Below are 19,199 nucleotides of genomic sequence, written 5' to 3' on the forward strand. Positions count from 1 at the left end.
ACATCAACGTCGTGTGATGAGCTGATGAGAAGAGGCCACCAGTATAAGTTGAATGTGGGTCCCACACGCAAACACTCCGGATAAGCCTCCATCGTTAAATAATTCTTTCTTCTTTACTAAAGTGCAAATCAGTATTTTTAAAAAAAATTAAGAAAATTGGTATTAAAGAGATTAACGGATGAGCATCAAAATTTAATATTAGCATATTCGCGCCGGAGCCGTCGAGTATATCCGGATAATTCCGGAACCCCTTTCTCCTCTCTCTCTCTCTCTCTCTCTCACATCGATTTGCATTATTGTCAAGTGGGACCCAGGCCGACGTGGATCCCAGCTGTTTTAATCTCCAACACCCAACAAACTTGATCGTCCAGTTATATCCACCAACCTTAGCCCGCCACGTATACGACAGCTAGACAATGTCATGTTCGCGGCGGGCCGTTCGTCCACGGAGGCATGTGGGTCCCGATCCTTTGTCCCTTGTCCGGGCAGGCTTTATAAGTCTCCTTTTGGCTTTCATTCTTTTCAAACACGTGAGTAAGAGAAGAGCAAAGCCACCACCAGCAAAGGAGTCTCCAAAGTTTCAGACTTTTGGACTAACCATGACCCGAGCGACGGCGAGAAATCCGGCGAACGCCTGGAATCTGATTCTTGGTAATCGTGAGATCAAATTTCACGGCGAAAAAGCAAGTCTTAATGATGTCTTCTTTGGGTTTCTAGACGACGAAGGAGAGTCGTCGGAATCGTCTTCCAGCGCCGATTCTGGCGGTAGATATAGTGATGACGCCGGCGATGAAGAAGAACAAGATGAGAATGGTAACAGCGCTGAAGAAAGCAGGGCTTTCTGGGAGACCCAAAATCAGCTTCTCAATGTAAGTTCTAAATGTCCATTCATCTCTGTTGCCGATGCCCAAATGAGATTTTCTTTTTCTTCCCCTATTTGTGTCTCTATGAGAATTTTATGGCACAGAAACAACGATTATTAACTGGGTTTTGTACCAAATTTACAGGCGAGTTTGTCAAGAACAAGTTCTGTAGAATCAAGAATCCGTCAAGCCACAAAAGAGGCTTTAAGAGAATCCCAATTAGCAGGGCACGTTTGTGTGTGCCGGAATCCGGTCCCCGGTGGTTGCCGGAGTTGTTTGCGCAGAGACATTTCTGAACGTCTTCGGAATGCGGGTTTCAATTGCGCCATTTGCAAATCCAAGTGGAGAACTTCACCTGAGATCCCATCAGGTATAAAACCAGACTAATGAAAAGCTTTTCCCTTTCTGCACCCAATTCCAAAAAAATCTAATTTGTTTTTTCTGCAATTCCAATTTTTTCTGACGAATGTGCTCTGTTTCTGCTTCATCATCACAGGAGAACATACTTACCTAGATGTAATCGATAAATCCACCAAGAAAGGAGAAGTAAGGGTCATAATCGAGTTGAATTTCAGAGCCGAATTTGAGATGGCAAGAGCTAGTAATGAATACAACCGGCTAATCAACCGGCTTCCAGAAGTTCTAGTGACGAAAGCTGAGAGACTAAAATCCCTGGTGAAGACACTCTGTTCAGCAGCCAAAAAATGCATGAAAGAGAACAAAATGCATATGGGTCCATGGAGAAAACACAAGTACATGCAGGCCAAGTGGTTTGGCCCCTGTGAACGGATATCACCGGCGCCGCTCTTCTCTGCAACCAGCTCTGATCGACCACCAAAGCCTTCTAGGGCTTCAATGCTAACATTTGACTTGCTTGATAACCTCCCAACTCTGCAATCAAAGGCTGTTGCGGTGGTTTAATGCAGTCAAGAACAAAGTTTTGTTACCAGCTGAAGCTATTTTCCATTTTTTTTTCTCCCTTTCAATTTGACTTTTAGGGTTTGAGGTTTGAGACTTGTTTGTGGTCCTATACTGTTCCCAACACCTGTAAATTATCCACCATTCCTTCACCTCTGTATATTCCAGGAGAGAATAGAAATAAGAATACAATGGAATATGGATCAATGAAACATGGAGCCAACTACTACTTAGCTTATTTGATTAGTTTTGAAGGAAAAAAAAATCATCATCAAAGCTATTAGCTCCTTTTGGATTTGACAATAGAAGAAGAACATCAATAACTCAATCTTATCCAAATTAAACAAGATTGGCTAAATGGGTATTTTGATGAACCATTACTTGATAGCCATATTTGGTATATATAAGACTAAATAATGCATGTATCTTTTGGCCTTTTTGGGGTTGGATGGCAATGATTTTGTACCAAATATCTCAATTCGGCACATAATAAAAGTTTTAAGCTTTTATGCTGACCAAATTGGGCACATAATTAATATTGAAATCTTGTATGGTTGAGCACAAATGACACGCTTTTTTGACAAAATGGGCTAAAATCTTGTATGATATGTACATTATACAAAATGGGCTCTTTTTTCTCTAATAAAAAAAATAAAAAGATAAATACACATCAGTTGATACATAGTTGCTCACATAAAATTAGGGATATAATATTTCAAGTGATTAGTGATAGTTTCACTATTGTTACCAACTCATTTGCAATTGCCTTCTTTTTCTCCTTCATTTGTCTTGCTTCATTTTAGGTGTTTCAAGGGGAACATAATGATTCAATATGAATTCTTCGAATATCCAATGCAAGTCTTTGTACTCTTGAAAATTTTTGTTAGCAACTTGCTTCGATTGTAGAGGGAGGGCTTCGGTTGCATAGAGAGGGCTTCACTTTCATAGAGAGGGCTTCGGCTTCAATCGCAAAGAGAGGGCGAGAATGAAGGCCGCAAAGTGCAAAGAGGCAAATCTTCGCTTGTTTAGGGCATGAGAGAGACAAAAGAGATGAGAGAATCATGAGACAATCGTGAGAGACAAGAGAGAGTCGAGCACAGAGTCAAGAGAGATGCAGATGTGTTGTTTTAGGGTTTTTGAAAATAGATGGGCAAATAACATCGATACCCCGAATTCGCCATCAGCTTCCCTCTTGTGCCCCGCATTTTTCTACCAAAAGTGCTTTTGTGCCCAAGAAGCTCCAAATTGGAGCTTCATGTTGGCACAAAAATTGTGTGCCAAACACCTAATTCAACACACTTTTGCTGAACCAGCACACTATTTTTAGATTGGTTTACCATACATGATTTCGATAGCTTCTGTGCCCAACTCGGCAAATGGCACATAATTAGTGTGCCAGAATCATTATCATACAATCTCCTAAATGAACTCTTACTTGAGGCCATATTTGTTTAAGGCTAAATAATGCATGCATCTTTTTTTGAATAATTTCCGTTAGCATTATTTTAGGTCATCATTTAAATTTCTTTAGAATTTAGCTACTGGTTCTAAATTGCTGCAAAGGAGGGTTAATGCGTCAAAGCCAATAGTCAATATCAGAAAAAATCCAACAAATCCTTTTTCCATGGAAATCCTTTGAAAGTGGTAAGAAAGGATATATATAGTGTAGACTTTTATTAAATATGACCTTAAATAGAGTTGATTGAAAGGCAATGATTCATGTCGGCCACCCTAATTTATTTGTGATAAGTCTTCTTTTTTGTTGTTATTGTTCTTAATAGTCATTTAAGTTTTTTCTATTTGATTCAATCACTTTTTTGTATTGAAGTGTAATACCCTGCATCAAGATTGTTATTATTATTATTTTTTATCAAATATCATTTTTATTGTCTATATAATTTAGGAATCAAACTTGAAATTATTGACCCAAATCTAAACTAATGGATCGTTAGTGGTTTCACAAATAAAAAGAGCAATTGGACCCAAGGTCCTTGGCTTAAATCCTGGTTCAAAAGTGGACCTTTAAAAAAGAGAGGCTTAGTTGTGTCAATTTAGGGGTTAAAGGTACTGGTTAATTTGTTTCAAGGGAAATTAGTTTGAAATAAGACTAGTTTGATGTGGTTTGGTTCAACTTGATTGGTTTGACTTAAAATTGGACCATGCCATATAATATATTTTGGGTTAAGTACTTAGCTAAAAGGGGCTCATTTATAAGCAAAGATGAGAGAGGCACGATTAAGGCGGAAGAGGAAGAATTACGGAGAAAGGCTTAAGGGATGGATCATGTTGGGACTAAAGAGTTCTCAAGGTGAGTCTCAGAGTGAGAAATATGGGAGTAGTCCTCCTCCAAGTTAAAAACCTAAGGATTGGACCCACAGAATGAAAAAGGCAATATTATGTGTCACATCCCGCTGGTTCCCACCGGTGGTCGATCTATCATCACGTCTTACCATCATAATAATTGCAATAGATAATCAAAGGTTATTATTAAGGATTGTCCAAATACTCCAAGATGATCAAATCATCAAAATCGTTTATTTCGGTTCCCTCACTTCTTTCTTTTGCTGTCTTTTTCTTTGGGTTTTCTCTCGCTTTCCTCCTTCTTCATCTGGGTGTTGTCCTCCTTCGGCTTCTGTTTCTCTTCCTCATCTTTTTGTTGTTCTCCGCTCTTGTTCCGTCTCTCTTCTTTTTTCTCGTTTTCCCTCGTCCTTTCTTCTTCCTTCCTGCATGTATAAAATGAATATATGCAAGAATATGAGCTAGTAAGATAAAGCTATCAAGTCTCTGCAGTTGACATGCTTTATGATTAACACCACCCTTCTCGGTGTCTAGTCACTCTAATCCCTCCGGCGGTTACCTCTGTTTCGGGTGGTTGTCCTCATCAATCAACCATGGCTGGTTTAAGTTAACACTCTCTTCCCGACCATTGGCATGATCTGTGCTTCGGGTTTCTAATCCAATGCGGTCATCGGAACATACTACATGTCCAGATACTTCCCTATCACCAACCAACTTCGTTTCGTTCCTTCTCTACATGGTGACCCTCTCTCCTGTTGACTCATCCCTCCCTTGGTCATCCACATTTTTGGGCGGTGCTCTTGACCCCTCCGCTCCTGGCCGCTCCTTGGTGTCCATGGCCAACTCTACATTGCAACCCTACCATTGTATGATCAATGTGGACCATTGGTCTCCATGGCTGATTACCGTCACTATTATCACGGGTCATTCGGCTTCAATTCCCCTACCGAAAGGGTAGTGGCAAGTAAGGGTACCTAAACATGCAATCTAGACTCCCTAGGCATGTCATCCAGCAATCATGATAGTGCTAGGGGTTCGGTGAGCATATGTCTCATACCACAACCTCCGATATCCCAGTATGGGGTTCGTGTACCCTTCCATCATAACTACATCACATCATCCACCATCATAATATAGTTATTCATTCAATATCATAAAGTGGTAAAGTATACAAAAACATAATTTACAACATATAATCAATTACAATTCAATGCTTATCAATTCAAGTTTTTGAATGATATAAAATTAAACAATTCATCATATAGCATATCATCGCAAATAAATAGGAATGTGTTCCTTACTTGTAAATATGTAAAAGCTTACTAAAATGCAAATAACTTCACCCATAATATTTCCAACAAACTACATAGGTCACTTAACATGGTTGCAGTACATAGAGACATGGTCAAATCGAGCAATACAACTTCACAACTTCGTGACCCGCCTCGATTGCTGGTGGTTGGGTCTGCCGCCGGCCCGTCCCTATTCGTATAGTTTGCAAGTCTGAAATTCTAACTTTCAATCATCCAATTTTAATCCGATTTCAGGATGATTTAAGTCCGAATTTCATTCTTAAGAAGTCTATAACAAAGGTGCGAATCAGCAACCTAAAATTCTAAAGATTCATAATTCAGTTCATCTCCTTTGATTAGATTCATCTTTTATTCAAATGCAAGGATCTGTTTTCGGATAGGATCTTTTCAAATTCATTGATAAAGAATAGAACCAATACAATTTAGTCACTACCAACAAAAAGGGAATAGATCTACTCCATTCCAAAAGATGAGGGAAGAGAATGGAGTGAGTAAAGATCTCTTACCTCTTCAAGATTCGCAAAACAAACGGAGGATTGGCTCTATTTTGCAGTCAACGTTTCTCTCACCTTCCAGCATATGTTCTCTGCCTTCTAACCGTCCACAACACCAATCTCGAGTAAAATAATGAGTAAAAAGGTCGGGGTTTGCTGTATATAGGGAACATGGGCAAATTAGGGCAAAACCACGCAAGCAGACCTAGGGTCACTTGGGGCGGTTAATTGACCAATCAACCGTCTTAAGCAACCGCCCCCTAGTACTTTTCAGCTGGTGCTTTGCTTAAGGGGTTGATCCCCAACTCCAACCTAACCCTAAACAACATGTGGGGGAGATCTTACCTTCAATCCGGACATCTTCAAACACCTCTTGACTCTAACTGGAAATCCACTTTCCCAGCAAAGCAGATTCCTCATCAAGAGAATCTAGATCCATGGACTCAGGATATGGATCTGGACTTCAATCCGCATACTCCACAACTTATTCCAGCTTGACCTTCAGGTTATCAGACCTGTAATACGAATCCCATGTTAGAAATACAAGGGTTGTTACAATATTATGTGTATGGAATGAAAAATGGCAAGGTTATGCTAATGCAATGGTAATGACATGATTGTGATTATGAAATGATATGGGTATGTTAATGAAATTGAAAATAACAAAGTTATGTAAACATAAAGAAAATGAGAATTCCATGTTTATAGACAAAAAATTACATGCCCTAACTAAATTATGTTAACATACATGAAAAAGACAAGGTTATATTCATGTAAAGGGAAGGGCATGGTTATAACCTGGTTTATGTCCAAGGAATCAATGTAAAATATTTATGTTTATAAAAGCAGTGTAACCATAGATGCAATAAAATAGAAATGATTGATAGACTATACAGGCAACTGTAAAGGGATGTAGGACTAACGAAGTCTTTTGGGGTTGAGTGATGACCTTATATGTGGCACCCAAATGATTAAAAGCCAATGGTAGGTTAGATGATGTAGCCTCACCAAAATGGATTTCATGTGGGATGATGGAAGGAAAACACCACCTTCAATGAGGGCAAATAGATTTCAACTCTCCTTTGTATGACAACATGTTTTGGTACATTGAGAAGACATACTCTTGAGATGAGATATGTTCCTACTTGGGTTGAGTTAGTAAAAACCCTCATAAGTGTTGTTGGTCATGTGGAGAGGTAAGTAATGGATTCAATGTCTCAAACCATCTTAGTATGAGAGTGATTTGTTCCAATACAAGAAGGGGTTACTATTTATGCGATGGAATATGTTCTAGTAGAAACCAAGACAAATGAAAGAATCCATGTATAAGGAAAGACGGATGAATTCAAGGGTCTCAAGTCTTCTTAGTAGGACAACGGTGACATATTCCGGTACAAGAATGAAATGTTTATACGACGAGATCCATTCCGGCATAAATCAAGACAAAAAAAATCAATGCATGACATAGGAACAATGGAAAAGAAGGTACTCGAGAACCTTTGTGGAAGGTGGTCATGTTAGCTCAAACAACTTTATTATAATTTATTATGTATTAGAGCTATTCGAACTTATTTACATGAGTTTCAAAGTCCCTTTCTCATATGTCCAAATATTCAAGAGAGTTGAAGTAAGCAAGTGATCACAATTGCACTTTGGAAACCTAGTGGCACCCTTGTAGGTAGCAAAATTGTTAATTGATATCTAGCTCGGAAGTCGGCATAAGCCAACAAGACCTTGATCTCGATAGGAATGTTGAGAGGGTCCTTCTAGTGTAGACTATCCATGAGGAAACTTTGCCCTGGTCCCCTCTGCAAATTGTGATCTCTACTTGGAGCACAACTAGCCATTAGGTAAGCTAGAATAGATTCATGCATGTAATGGGACCCACAACCTTTTCATCTCTTATTCTTTAGATTAAAACAATTAATTGAAATGTCACCAAAATTGACTTGTCAAGGTGGCCAAATCTATAGAAGTTCCATTTCTTCTTTTCTTTCCTTTTTATTTATTTCCTTTTCTTTTTGGGTGGAAAATCAATTTATTGAGGCGGCAAACTTGAGGCTTGAGAATTAGTAAAGAATGAGAGCTAAGAAGTGGTAAGAGGTCAATAAGTTGACACCTCAGTATGATAGGCCAACCAAACTAGGTGAACAGAAGAAGAAAAAAAACTTACATTTATCCAATAAAATTTTCATTAGATTTTTGTTATTTTGTGAAAGATTCTTTCACTTTTGAAAATGTTTGTTTTATGCTAAAATTTTGACAATTAATATTCATTATATGGCATTTTTTTTGGGTAGAAACATGAAATACCTTCATCTATCCAAAATTGCTCACATAGCAAAGTAAAGTCACCTTCGCATATAAGACAAAATTCACATTAGGGTTCATATAGCCAAAAAAAAAAAAAAAAAAGAAAAGTTATCAGTTATTGTTATTCAAGAAAATTAATTTTGGATAGTTAGGTTTTAATTTGTTGAAGAAGACATTGGCAGATTCACAATTATTATTACTCTAGAAAAACAATTTTGGATGATATTTTAAATTTTACAAGAAGATGCTTGTGTTGTTTCTTATATTCTTTTGGTATTAACCTCACTATACTTAAAAGAACAAAAAGAATATCAAATATAACAGTTAAAAAAAAAAAGGAAAAGAAAAAATTATTTTAGTCTACTTTCCTAGTAATAATGCATGCATCTTTTTTCCTCAAATCTGTTAATGTTATTTTAAATCAATTAAACTAGGGTAAATATCACTTACCTCCCCTCTTAAATTTAACTTTAATCGTTAAATATTTTTCAAAAATCCCAAACTACCCTTGGCTAAAAAAAAGGGTATGTTGGGCTTTTAATAATTAAAGATAATTTGGGTTTCAACTATAGTGTTTTGGTTTTTAATAATTATTTTAATTGAAGGTAATTTAATAGTTTACTATTAGGGTGATTACAATAATTTAAGTTTAAAATAAAAATATTTTTAGCCAAGGGTAGTTTGGGGTTTTAGAAAAACATTTAATGATAAAAGTTAAATTTAACCGAGAAATGTAAGAGAGGAGAGGTGTTTGATATATTTGCTGGTAAGAGAGGAGGTAAGTGATATTATCCAACTAAGAGGGGGTGTAAGTGCTATTGGTCCAATTTACCCATTAAACTATTGTTTGTTGTTGGTAAAAGAGGGCAAGTCAGCAACGTCGAAAAATTTCAATCAAACCATTTTTACATGGATTTCACAACTTTACATAATTAAGAACTATGTAATGTTCAAACTTTCAAGTTTGACCTATGCAAGCATTAACGTTGTGAACTACCAGCGCAAGCACTGGTCCCCTCAACGTAACTTCACCGGAAGCCTAGTATAATCTACAGAAGCCGGTAGTGAGTCTCATGCCCAGGCTGAAGAACACACAACTGCCCAATATGACAATCAGAGGAGTAGACATAATTCAAACCTAGGACATAGGGCTATCAAACCACTTGGGAGTGAGCTTGGTGCCACTAGACCACCACCTCCGGTGGTGTATGACCTCAAATAGAAGTGAGTGAAAGGTAAAGGTAAGGAAACATGTAGTCGGCCCATTTAGTTGCAACAAAGCACCAAAAAAAAAAAAAGGGGGAAGATATGATTACTGTTGTTAGACCATTTAAGTATTTTTTTTTTATTCTAATCAATTACTTTTTTGTATTGGATTCCAAGAACCTTTGTCAAACATTGTCATGTCTTCTTTCTTTTTTTTTTGGTAGAAAGCATAACTAAGCAACAAGACAAGGAGATCACCCCGTCTCATAGAAGAAATCAACTCCTGGGACAACTCGTTAAGCTTCAGTTTAGGCTATAACGGGCTGGTTTGGGTTAGGTTTTGACACCCTATATACAATCATGAAATTACAGAGTAGGTACCTCTCTGCTAATGGAAACCTCCTCATTACGAAATGAGCTCTTGTTTCTCTACAAATACTCTATATTAAGATTAATTAGTTAAAGGCAAGATAACAAAAATCTAAAGAACAACATTTGGGGGCTTGTCTTCAACCTAACCGTTATATGGGTGCTTGGAGTTCCTTGTCATCAACCTAACCAAAGGCTTGACCCTAGAATATGAAGCTTTAACTGGACATGTATCTTGACACTTTTGTGGAAGAAGAAACTCATGATAAAGGAATAACTTTCACCCAGTTGGATCTTTCATAAGCCTGTTTTCTTCTCTTATCCAACTTCTCACTTAAGTAAATCAAAATAACAAGAAGTTCTTGTTGTTTCATCTCTTCCAACTCCTTTTGTGTTTTCTAAGGGATTTGCATTTGTGCCTGGTTTATATCTTGTAGAGGTGTGTACAGTTAAATATAGATTGTTCAATTATTCAGTGGGCAGTTTATATCCTGCATTTTCACTGATCTTGACAAATAAATCTTGTCTAGTGTTCTCTTTTCTTTATATCTGTTTGGTTGCCTAAGATAATGGTGTTCCTGAAATCGAACTTCTGGTGCCACCTTTGCTGTTAGAGTTCTCTTATGACAATTTATATACAGGTCCAGAAAACTGAATAGCACGATGATCGAAGAGATTCTTTAAAACCTTAATTTACAGAAGAACGAATGAGAATGAATAAGATCCTTGTATAAATAGTCTGAGCATTCTGATTTATGAAACGTATCAAAGTCTCATTATGATAAACATGATATACTTTTGTTCCTCAAGAAGCATTCTAATATTGCCTAACAAACACAACTGATTTGGGATCTGCTCTCATTGGTGTTGCCATTAAAACAAGAATAAATGGAATGGTTTCTTTGTGTCTACGAAGAAGCCTTGTAATTTTAGATGTAGAGGGCTCATTTTAAACAATCAAAATGTTCCCTTCTGCGCTGTTGATGGGTAAGTATATTCAAATTTAAATCTTGTGAATTCAATTCAAATTTGAACTTGAATTTCACTTTCAAAAGACTTCTTCATTGTTTGGACTCTGAGTCATTCTTTCAGTAGGAATACATTGCGAAAATTTTTCTTTCTTTCCTATTCTTCGAAAGGATAGGAAGGCTGAGAAAGAAGAGTGGAAGTCTTTCATGACTCATGAATCATGACTCTCTTGCCCATGCAAATTTCTCCTTCTGTTTATTTTTAAAAGAAATTAAGAAGGGAAAGAAGAAAAAACAATGACTGAAATTATTATATTTAAGAGGCTGAATCCTACTCGGAAAAGGAAAGGAGAAGAGTATCCTACTCTTGAGATCTATATAAATAGATAGATAGATGGAAGGGATGATTTGAAACTTATTAGAGCAAGGCAGAGGCAGATAATCGGATCAGGCCTCAGAGTGAATCCTTGTCCTGTAGGTATTCCGTATTAATTTTGATCTTCTTCCCTTCAATAGTTTCTCAGTTTATTTGTTCGTCTTGGTAAACTTAGTGCATGCATGGCTTCCCTTTCTAGGTTCTCCTCAACTGTAAATTGCCATTGCCATTGCCATTGCCACGGTGGTTTCAAGGACAATAATATCAGAACTGCTACAATTATGGCAGCACTTCCGGACGAAATCTTGGCGATAATAGTGAACAAACTAGACTTGGTGGAGTTTCATCGTATTGGTGCAGTTTGTAGGTTATGGCGTCAATTTCTCTTTAAGCCTCAATTCCTTAAACCTCAATTCCCATGGCTGATGCTTTCCTTCTCAGAATCAAAACGTGATATTGATCACCAGGGGTTTTTCAGTGCCTTCCATGGCAAAGTTTACAACTTAGAAATGCCTAAAATACCTGGTGCTCGGTGTTGTGGGTCTACCTGGGGATGGCTAATAATGTTGGGTAATGTTGAGGAAGCCATGTTTCTTTACAATCCATTTACTAAGGTTCGCATTGCACTTCCCCCTCAATCTACCCTTCCTCTTATTCCATATTTTGAGGGGGATCGTCTGCTCTCCAATTACATTCGCAAGGCTATGTTGGTGTCCCCTGATTCTACTTCTGCTAACAACTTCAATTTGGATGAAAACAAGCTCAAGTTGATTGGATCCTCAGGCTCATTGGCAACCATCCCAGATGATTGTTTGGTCGTAGCTCTTTATTTCCGTTATTATTTAGCTTTCTGTAGGCCGGGGGATCAGGGGTGGAAACATCCGTATGTCCGGTTTTCTTCTGGACTTGAAGACATTATTGTCTGTGATGGAAGATTGTACGCCATCAAGCATGACTATGATCTTATACTGTTGGAATTACTTCCTTGGATAAGAGAAACAAGTTGTAACATTGCTCCTCCCCCAGTAATAGATTTAGAAACCCTTGTCAAAAATCTTTATTTGGTGGAATCTCATGGAGAGTTGCTAATGATTATAAGATGGATTAAATTGGATTCACTTGATCCATATGATTCGACATCTCCCACAACTACTGTCATGTTTTGGATATTCAAGTTAGATTTACAGCAACTATGCTGGGTTAAGGTGGAGGACTTGGGTGACCAAATGCTATTCATTGGCAGAAACACTTGCATCTCTTGCTCAGCACTTCACTACAACGGATTTAAAGGAAATTCCATATACTTCACAGATGACTATTCTGATCACATTCGTAACACCATGGATTTACAAAGAACACCATGTGATGATTTGGGTGTGTTTCAGCTAGAAGATAAAAGCATTAAATTCAATTTCTACCCAACTTATTGTCATTCTCATGCATCTCCGCCCATTTGGATTGAGCCCATCTCTTGGCACAGATGAGAGGAAGTGATTTTTTGGACAGTTTAGTTGTTGAAGAGGGTAAGGACATCCAATTTTTAATGCTCTATCTTTTAATATTATTTACATGTATGTTTATGTGGAATGGTTTCCTTTTATTTTATCCTACATATTAATGCATATGGGTGTGTTGGTTTCCAAATATTTACAAGTTTCAGTGAGGGGTTTATTACGGATAATTGCTTAATAATAATGGTAATTGGTTTCATTACAAGTTTAGAAATAGATGATTACCCCTATTGAACTCCCTCTCCTTTGAGCTTGAGCTGAAACTTAATTAAGGTAATGTTGCATCATCCTTGTCCACATCTGCTTATTAGAAATATATTTGGAGTGTGCGCACACTTCCAAAAATAAGGCATTTTCTTTGGAGAGCTTCATATGAAGTCATAATCCATTACCTTTTAGATAAGGTTCTCCAGCCCTACTATGTTTGATATGTGCATGAAAATGTGAATCAGTCAGTCATGCACTTTTTCATTGTGAATATGCAAAACAATGTTGGAGACTCTCACCTAGACACCGCAGAATTTCTAGGTTCTTCATTGTTAATTTGATTGCATGAAATTTGTTCATGAAAATTTTTAAGGATAAGTAGATTTACAATCAATTGATATCATTTGGTCATCCTTTTGCTGGTGTATTTGGAATTTGCATAATGCACCATTTTTAGAGGCCTGCCTGTGAATATTGCTCAAATTATGACTCGGCTCTCTATATATGCAGTTAGCTCAAAAACAAGTCTCTTGTTCATCGCAAACACCAGATCAGCAAGTTCACTCACCTATTACCATGGCTATAGGGGATTGATGAATCCGCCTCTCATTTATATTTTGATGGTGCTCGGGATAAGGCTACAAGCAGAGGAAGACGTGGCTATATTTTATGGGACCAAAATAGTCTATTTTGGCAAACAAAAGCGAAGGATCGTTGGGGACTATCAGCTCTTGTAGTGGAACTTGAAGCCATACTTGATGGCCTTTCTTTAGCTACTTCCTTGAGTATTCCTTGATAGATTTCAGTATGTAATTATAGTCAAATAATTCATCTTTGTTTTCAACAAAGTCGATTGCGTCTTTCATTAACCAACGGAGAGCAAATTCCTTTCTTCAATTGTGAATTCCACATCAATCTTCTTCACTGAATCCGCCATTTCTATCACAGAAGAAAGCATACATTAAATCTTTCCACGCAACACCTTTCAGATTCTAGCAATATTAATGTACTTGGTTGAATCTCTTTCTTTTGGAGTATTAAATATGTAGGACTTGAGAAAGAACAGATTTGCTTATAGATGTACGGATTGAATTTAAAATGATAAATATAGATATCATCCTAGCAAGTCTTTGATTTGAGAAAAAGTAACAAATATTCTGAGAGGGTTGTCAAGATACTTAGAATGCCATTCATGGGTCGTTACTCTCTTGCCCATCATCTCCTTTTGTTTTCCTTCAAAAGAAATTAAGTAAAAAAGAAAAGAAAAAAAGTTTTACGTTAGAAAATACTAACACTTTGAGTTTTTTTCTTCAATTCAAAATTCATTGTCAACTAGTCTACACTTTCAGACAAAAACCTATAAGGGAGTGATATAAATTCGTATCTTGATCCACACTTCATGATACGAGAGTTCTTGTTCAATTCTCACTAAAATTGGGTGTTAAAGTAGTATATTTTTTTTATCTACATGAGGGATCAACTACCAAGAGATCTTCACATCTTTCTACTATATATTTAAAAGAGGGGTTCACCTCTAATATTGCAAAAATAAATACTCCCTAGAGATATATTATCAATGCATATATAACAGTATTATAATATTATATATATGCTATCCTCAAGGATTAAGAAACAGAATTTTTCTTATATAACACTATAATAAAGTTAATAAAAACTTTGAAAAACCTGTTAGAGCACTGACATGAACTCATCAACTATATCCTTTCTCTATTAAGCTAGTAACCAGCAGCATAGGAAGAAGGGTAGGTTCTTGAAAAGGAATTTAAACCTTATGTATGTTATTTTCATTTAAATATATGTTTTATTTTTATGGTTTTATCTTATGATTTCTATTAGTCCCACATTAGGTAAAAAGGAGCTAGTTATTGAATTTATATATAATTATACAATAAGGACCTATATAATATATCTTTAGGGTTAAGGATCGCACTTCTAACAATATTTGCAACCCATGTGCACACCCCAAAGAGGGTTCCAATTGCCGGGAACTCTTACGCTTTTGAAATTCAACCATGGTTATGTAGCTATATATTAATTAACTAGTGAAAATTTGCAAAAAATTGACATTGAAATTCACATGTATCGCGTCTAACCATAGGAAATTGCTTAATTTTGTTTGTAATTTATATTTAATTTTCGAGTCTAACGATGGAAGATTTTTGAAGTCAAGATTTTAAATGACTTTCATATATATTTTTTAAAGATTATATGTAGCATATTAGTTCCAAGATTCGCATTGAGATTTGAGTTTTGGATAGATTTCTGGAAGCAATAGAACAACTTGGTTCCCTAGGAGTGTTTCAATAGTGTAGGTTCATTTAGCTTGAGAGTTTCCAGGTATTACCTACATTGGAAACTGAAAATTGACAAATATAAAAAATGGAAATAAATTTATTAACCAATAGAAGGGTCAATGTTGGGCAAATTTTAATGGCACCCTAAATTTTCTAACTCTTGGATTATAATCAAGTAATGTGAACTTTAGAAGCCTTGCCACATACTATAGCAATATGATCGAAACAAACCCATACCATTGAAGTAAGCCTATGGATGGTGGACCATGACATTCACAATCTATAAAACTTTATATATATCTTGAGCTTTGGAAAAGCATTCAATAAGATCCAATCAGAGTCCAATGCTAGGTAGTTAGAATTGATATCCCAGAGCTAGTTCGTCAAAGGTTTTTGAGTGCAAGATTTTCACCATAGTCCAAAAAAACTCTAATCTCTTAGATATTTTGTCCTACAATAAGGTGCAATCAATATATAAGCTGTATAATTAAGATAGCAATTGAAGACGTTGAATCGTTGAGAATGGAGAATGAGAGTTTCATTATAAAAAGGAGAATTACAAAAACAAATTTATTATTACAAATCCTGTAAGCCTAAGAACCTAGAAAACTTGTAAGATGCAAAAACCTAGCTTTGGTGAGTACAGCACATTGGTAGTATAAGCATCATCTTAAAAGGGCAAAGAGCAAAGGTATATTCGCCTAACTCATCAATTCAACAAATATGGATGAGATCATTGAAGAAAGCAAATTAAATTTCATTGGTCCGATCACTTAGATCTACTTCAACAGATGAACAAAGTAATGTCATGGATCTGTCCCTTCAAAACTGAACTTGGCTGAAAAGAACTAAAAGATTTTGTAGTGAATCAAGTATATCAACTAGTCATTGTTTTCCAGAGTACTCGTGCAAAGTGAAAGCCCCTAAGTTAGAATTTCGTTTGAGAGAGAATTCTTCCACACACGGAATTTCGGGTGGGATGGGAGATTTCAAAATTTGAATTTGAATTTGAAAAGAGATTATCAGCTGTAACTATGGTGGGAGTGGAGTGAGAGTGGGAAGGATGGTTAAGAGGTTGAGTTGCAAAGGGAAACTTGGTTTCCTCAAAAACTACATGTCTAGAGATGTAGGATCGGCCAAGAGTACTTGGATCATAACATACATACCCCTTGTGTGAGTTGTTGTATCCAAGAAAAATGCATTGCCTGAAGCGATATTGCAGCTTGTTTTTGTTATAAGGTCGTAACCAAGGAAAACATGCACATCCGAATATTCTAAGAAATGAAAGATCTGGATCTTTGTGATACAACACCTGAAATGGAGATTTATTCCCAACAACCGGTGTAGGCATTTTGTTGATTAAGAAGACAGCCGTTTCAAAGGCGGCTGGCCAGAAAATAAGGGGGACAGAAGCACGAGCCATAAGAGTGAGGCCTGTTTCTACTATATGTCTATGCTTCCGTTCTGCTCTCTCATTCTGTTCAGAAGTGTGTGGGCATGAATACTGATGAAATATACCATTCTCTTTACAAAAATGATCAAAATATTCATATTCCTTGGCACCATCAGATTGAAAAACTTGGATCTTGGAATTAAAGATATTGGCTGCATAATAATAGAATTGCTTGAATACTAAAATTGCATCAGAACGACGCACAAGTGGAAAAATCTATGTAAATCTGCTGTAATCATCCAAGAAAGAAATATAATAACTGTAACCTTGCGTAGATGGTGACCGAGAAGGGCCCCAAATATCAGAGTGCAATAATTGGAATGGAGATACTGCCCTTGATTTATTTAACTTGAAAGGCAATTTATGCGATTTTCCCATCTAGCATGGAACACACAAAACTGGTGAAATAGATAAAGGTTGGTGCAAGGCAGAACTGCGAAAGAGAGAGTCCAAAGTTCTCTTCGACGGATGCCCTAATCAGTCATGCCACACTTCTTGAGACACACGTTCGCTGAGATGAACAGAGGGAGATGCGGATGGTGGATGGAAGCGATAGAGGCCAGCTTTAATTGATCCTTGAAGTAGAACAGTCCCAGTTTTGAGATCCTTCACAAAGCACGAACTTGGATGAAATTCCATATAAACATCATTATCACGTGTAAATTTACTCACAGAGAGCAAATTTTTAGTAATACAAGGAACATGTAGCACTTTAGATAAAGTAAGAATTTTAGAAGGTGTTGACAGAGAAGCACTTCCAATATTTTTTATATGCAAACCTGAACCATTACCAATGTGATGTTGATCAATACCATGGTAAGGCATTGTTGTATTCATGTGGGTTACATTGGATGTAACATGATGAGTGGCACCTGAGTCAGGGTACCAAGAAGGATCAAATGAAGTCGTGGGTCCTGCCAAGAAAGCTTCTGGAGAAGAATTCAGCTTGGAGGCATTGTCACCTGGTGCATAGCGAAAATAACATTGCATCGTTGTATGATTAGTTTTGTTGCAAATTTGACAAGCAACCATAGGGGTAGGGAGGAGAGGTGGAAGATGTTTGCATGTCGACTACGATTGTAGTAACCTCGAGCTCGTCCTCTGCCATAGTTGTAAAAGGGACCACGATTGCGGTTAGTGGGTGGGGGGGGGTTGATCTGGTAGATAGATTAACTTCTGATGAAGGCAAGTCAAGTTGTTGTCTTGTTTGGTGTTTGAAGATTTCTTGATTCAGTAGAAGGCCTATGAAATCATCAAGGGGAAGAGGGTCAAGACGGGAGGTAATTGAAGTGGCAAAGGATTCATATTCATGGCCTAGGCCACGAAGCATTGTGAGGATAATATCTACATCAGAAACTGAGTGAGCAGCAGCGGCAAGATGATCAATAATAGATTTAATCTTCTGAACATAATCGGCCATAGAAGAGTGGCCTTTGCGAATTTGAAAAAGTTGGTATTTCAATTGCATTATGTGGGCTTGAGATTGGGAGGCATAAGTCCAATCAAGGGAATTCCAAGCAGCGTGGGAAGTGGTGAGACCAACGATTTGAGAAAGAGCACTTTCAGAAAGGGAGGAGATGATCCAAGATAAGATCATCTGGTCTTGCTTGCGGCATTGAGAATATGCAAAGTTAGGAATGGAGGTTGATGTGGGTGATGTGGTGGAGGGATTGGGTATGGTTTGAGAAGAAGCTGGATTGGTTCCATCGACATAGCCATAAAGGTCATGTGCATGTAGTAGAGGAAGAAATTGCGATTTCCAAAGGAGATAGTTGCTTCGATCAAGCTTTACAGGTAGGAGAGAAACGATGTTGGTAGGTGAAATCAGAGAAGAAGCCATGGCAATGGTGGAGCTGGTCCTGAGGATCATGTAGACAGCGGTCAGAGGCTGAAAAAACTGATACCAAGTTAGAATTTCGTTTGAGAGAGAATTCTTCCACACACGGATAGGTGAGTGGGAGATGTATATTAATATTATATGAATTACAATTCAAATATTTGAGTTTGAACTACAACTTGTTTACAATCAAACTCTACAAGTTGTTGATACTTTAACTATAACTCAAAACTCTTCTTGATCGGTTGGAGATAAAATCAATCGTGGATAGAGCTAGTTACGGTGGATTTGAATTTGAATTTGAATTCAGAGACTTATCCTTTACACCCTAAAGGCTTCCTTAACGCGAAAGAACAAAAGCAAAGTAGCAACAAAGATCCCACTGAATATGAAAAATTAACCATAGATCGAAAACCCTAACAAAGACACTGATGCCTCATCTCCCTCGCCTAAGAGATTTCAACATGAAAAATATCAAATTGCATGAATGCGTAAGCTAGAACGAAGGGATTCATACCTTAATCCAAATCAACTCGGCTACATTAGTTAGGATTTCAACCGAGACTTGCTTTTCGCAGGTGTTTGACACCAGTTATGTGAATACGGAGGGTGCGGCTACTTTGGCTCCGATAGGGTTGTCTATGGCGAGGTTTTGACCATGAGAATTCCTATGGAGCAATTGAAACAATAATATGATAAAAAATAAAAATAAAAAATCAGATGAAAGGGAAAGAGAAAGATTCAGAGAGTTCGAGAGA

At 37.1% G+C, this 19,199-nt stretch overlaps 2 protein-coding genes across 2 annotated transcripts; both read left to right on the top strand.

The window, feature by feature from the left end:
* The first annotated feature begins 540 nt into the window (after nt 1-540).
* LOC149004793 (uncharacterized) lies at nt 541-2,245 on the top strand. The gene is made up of 3 exons (XM_089168987.1): nt 541-869; nt 1,008-1,233; nt 1,360-2,245. The coding sequence occupies exons 1-3, from the start codon at nt 600-602 to the stop codon at nt 1,782-1,784; spliced, it is 921 nt and encodes a 306-aa protein (XP_089025113.1). The 5' UTR covers nt 541-599; the 3' UTR covers nt 1,785-2,245.
* A 9,055-nt stretch (nt 2,246-11,300) lies between these two features.
* LOC149004794 (F-box/kelch-repeat protein At1g57790-like) lies at nt 11,301-12,602 on the top strand. The gene has a single exon (XM_089135719.1). The coding sequence runs from the start codon at nt 11,301-11,303 to the stop codon at nt 12,600-12,602; it is 1,302 nt and encodes a 433-aa protein (XP_088991845.1).
* The last annotated feature ends 6,597 nt before the right edge of the window (nt 12,603-19,199 follow it).

Source organism: Hakea prostrata, chromosome 9, assembly GCF_041222555.1.
Source record: "Hakea prostrata isolate BN-2017 chromosome 9, UWA_Hpros_2, whole genome shotgun sequence".
Classification (NCBI taxonomy): Eukaryota; Viridiplantae; Streptophyta; class Magnoliopsida; order Proteales; family Proteaceae; genus Hakea; species Hakea prostrata.

Excerpts from the sequence above, each read along its gene's own strand:
- LOC149004793 (XM_089168987.1), top strand. The coding sequence starts at position 600 with ATGACCCGAGCGACGGCGAGAAATCCGGCGAACGCCTGGAATCTGATT. Across the intron at positions 870-1,007 it reads CCCAAAATCAGCTTCTCAAT|GCGAGTTTGTCAAGAACAAG; the intron begins GTAAGTTCTAAA and ends CCAAATTTACAG. Across the intron at positions 1,234-1,359 it reads TTCACCTGAGATCCCATCAG|GAGAACATACTTACCTAGAT; the intron begins GTATAAAACCAG and ends TCATCATCACAG.
- LOC149004794 (XM_089135719.1), top strand. The coding sequence starts at position 11,301 with ATGGCTTCCCTTTCTAGGTTCTCCTCAACTGTAAATTGCCATTGCCAT.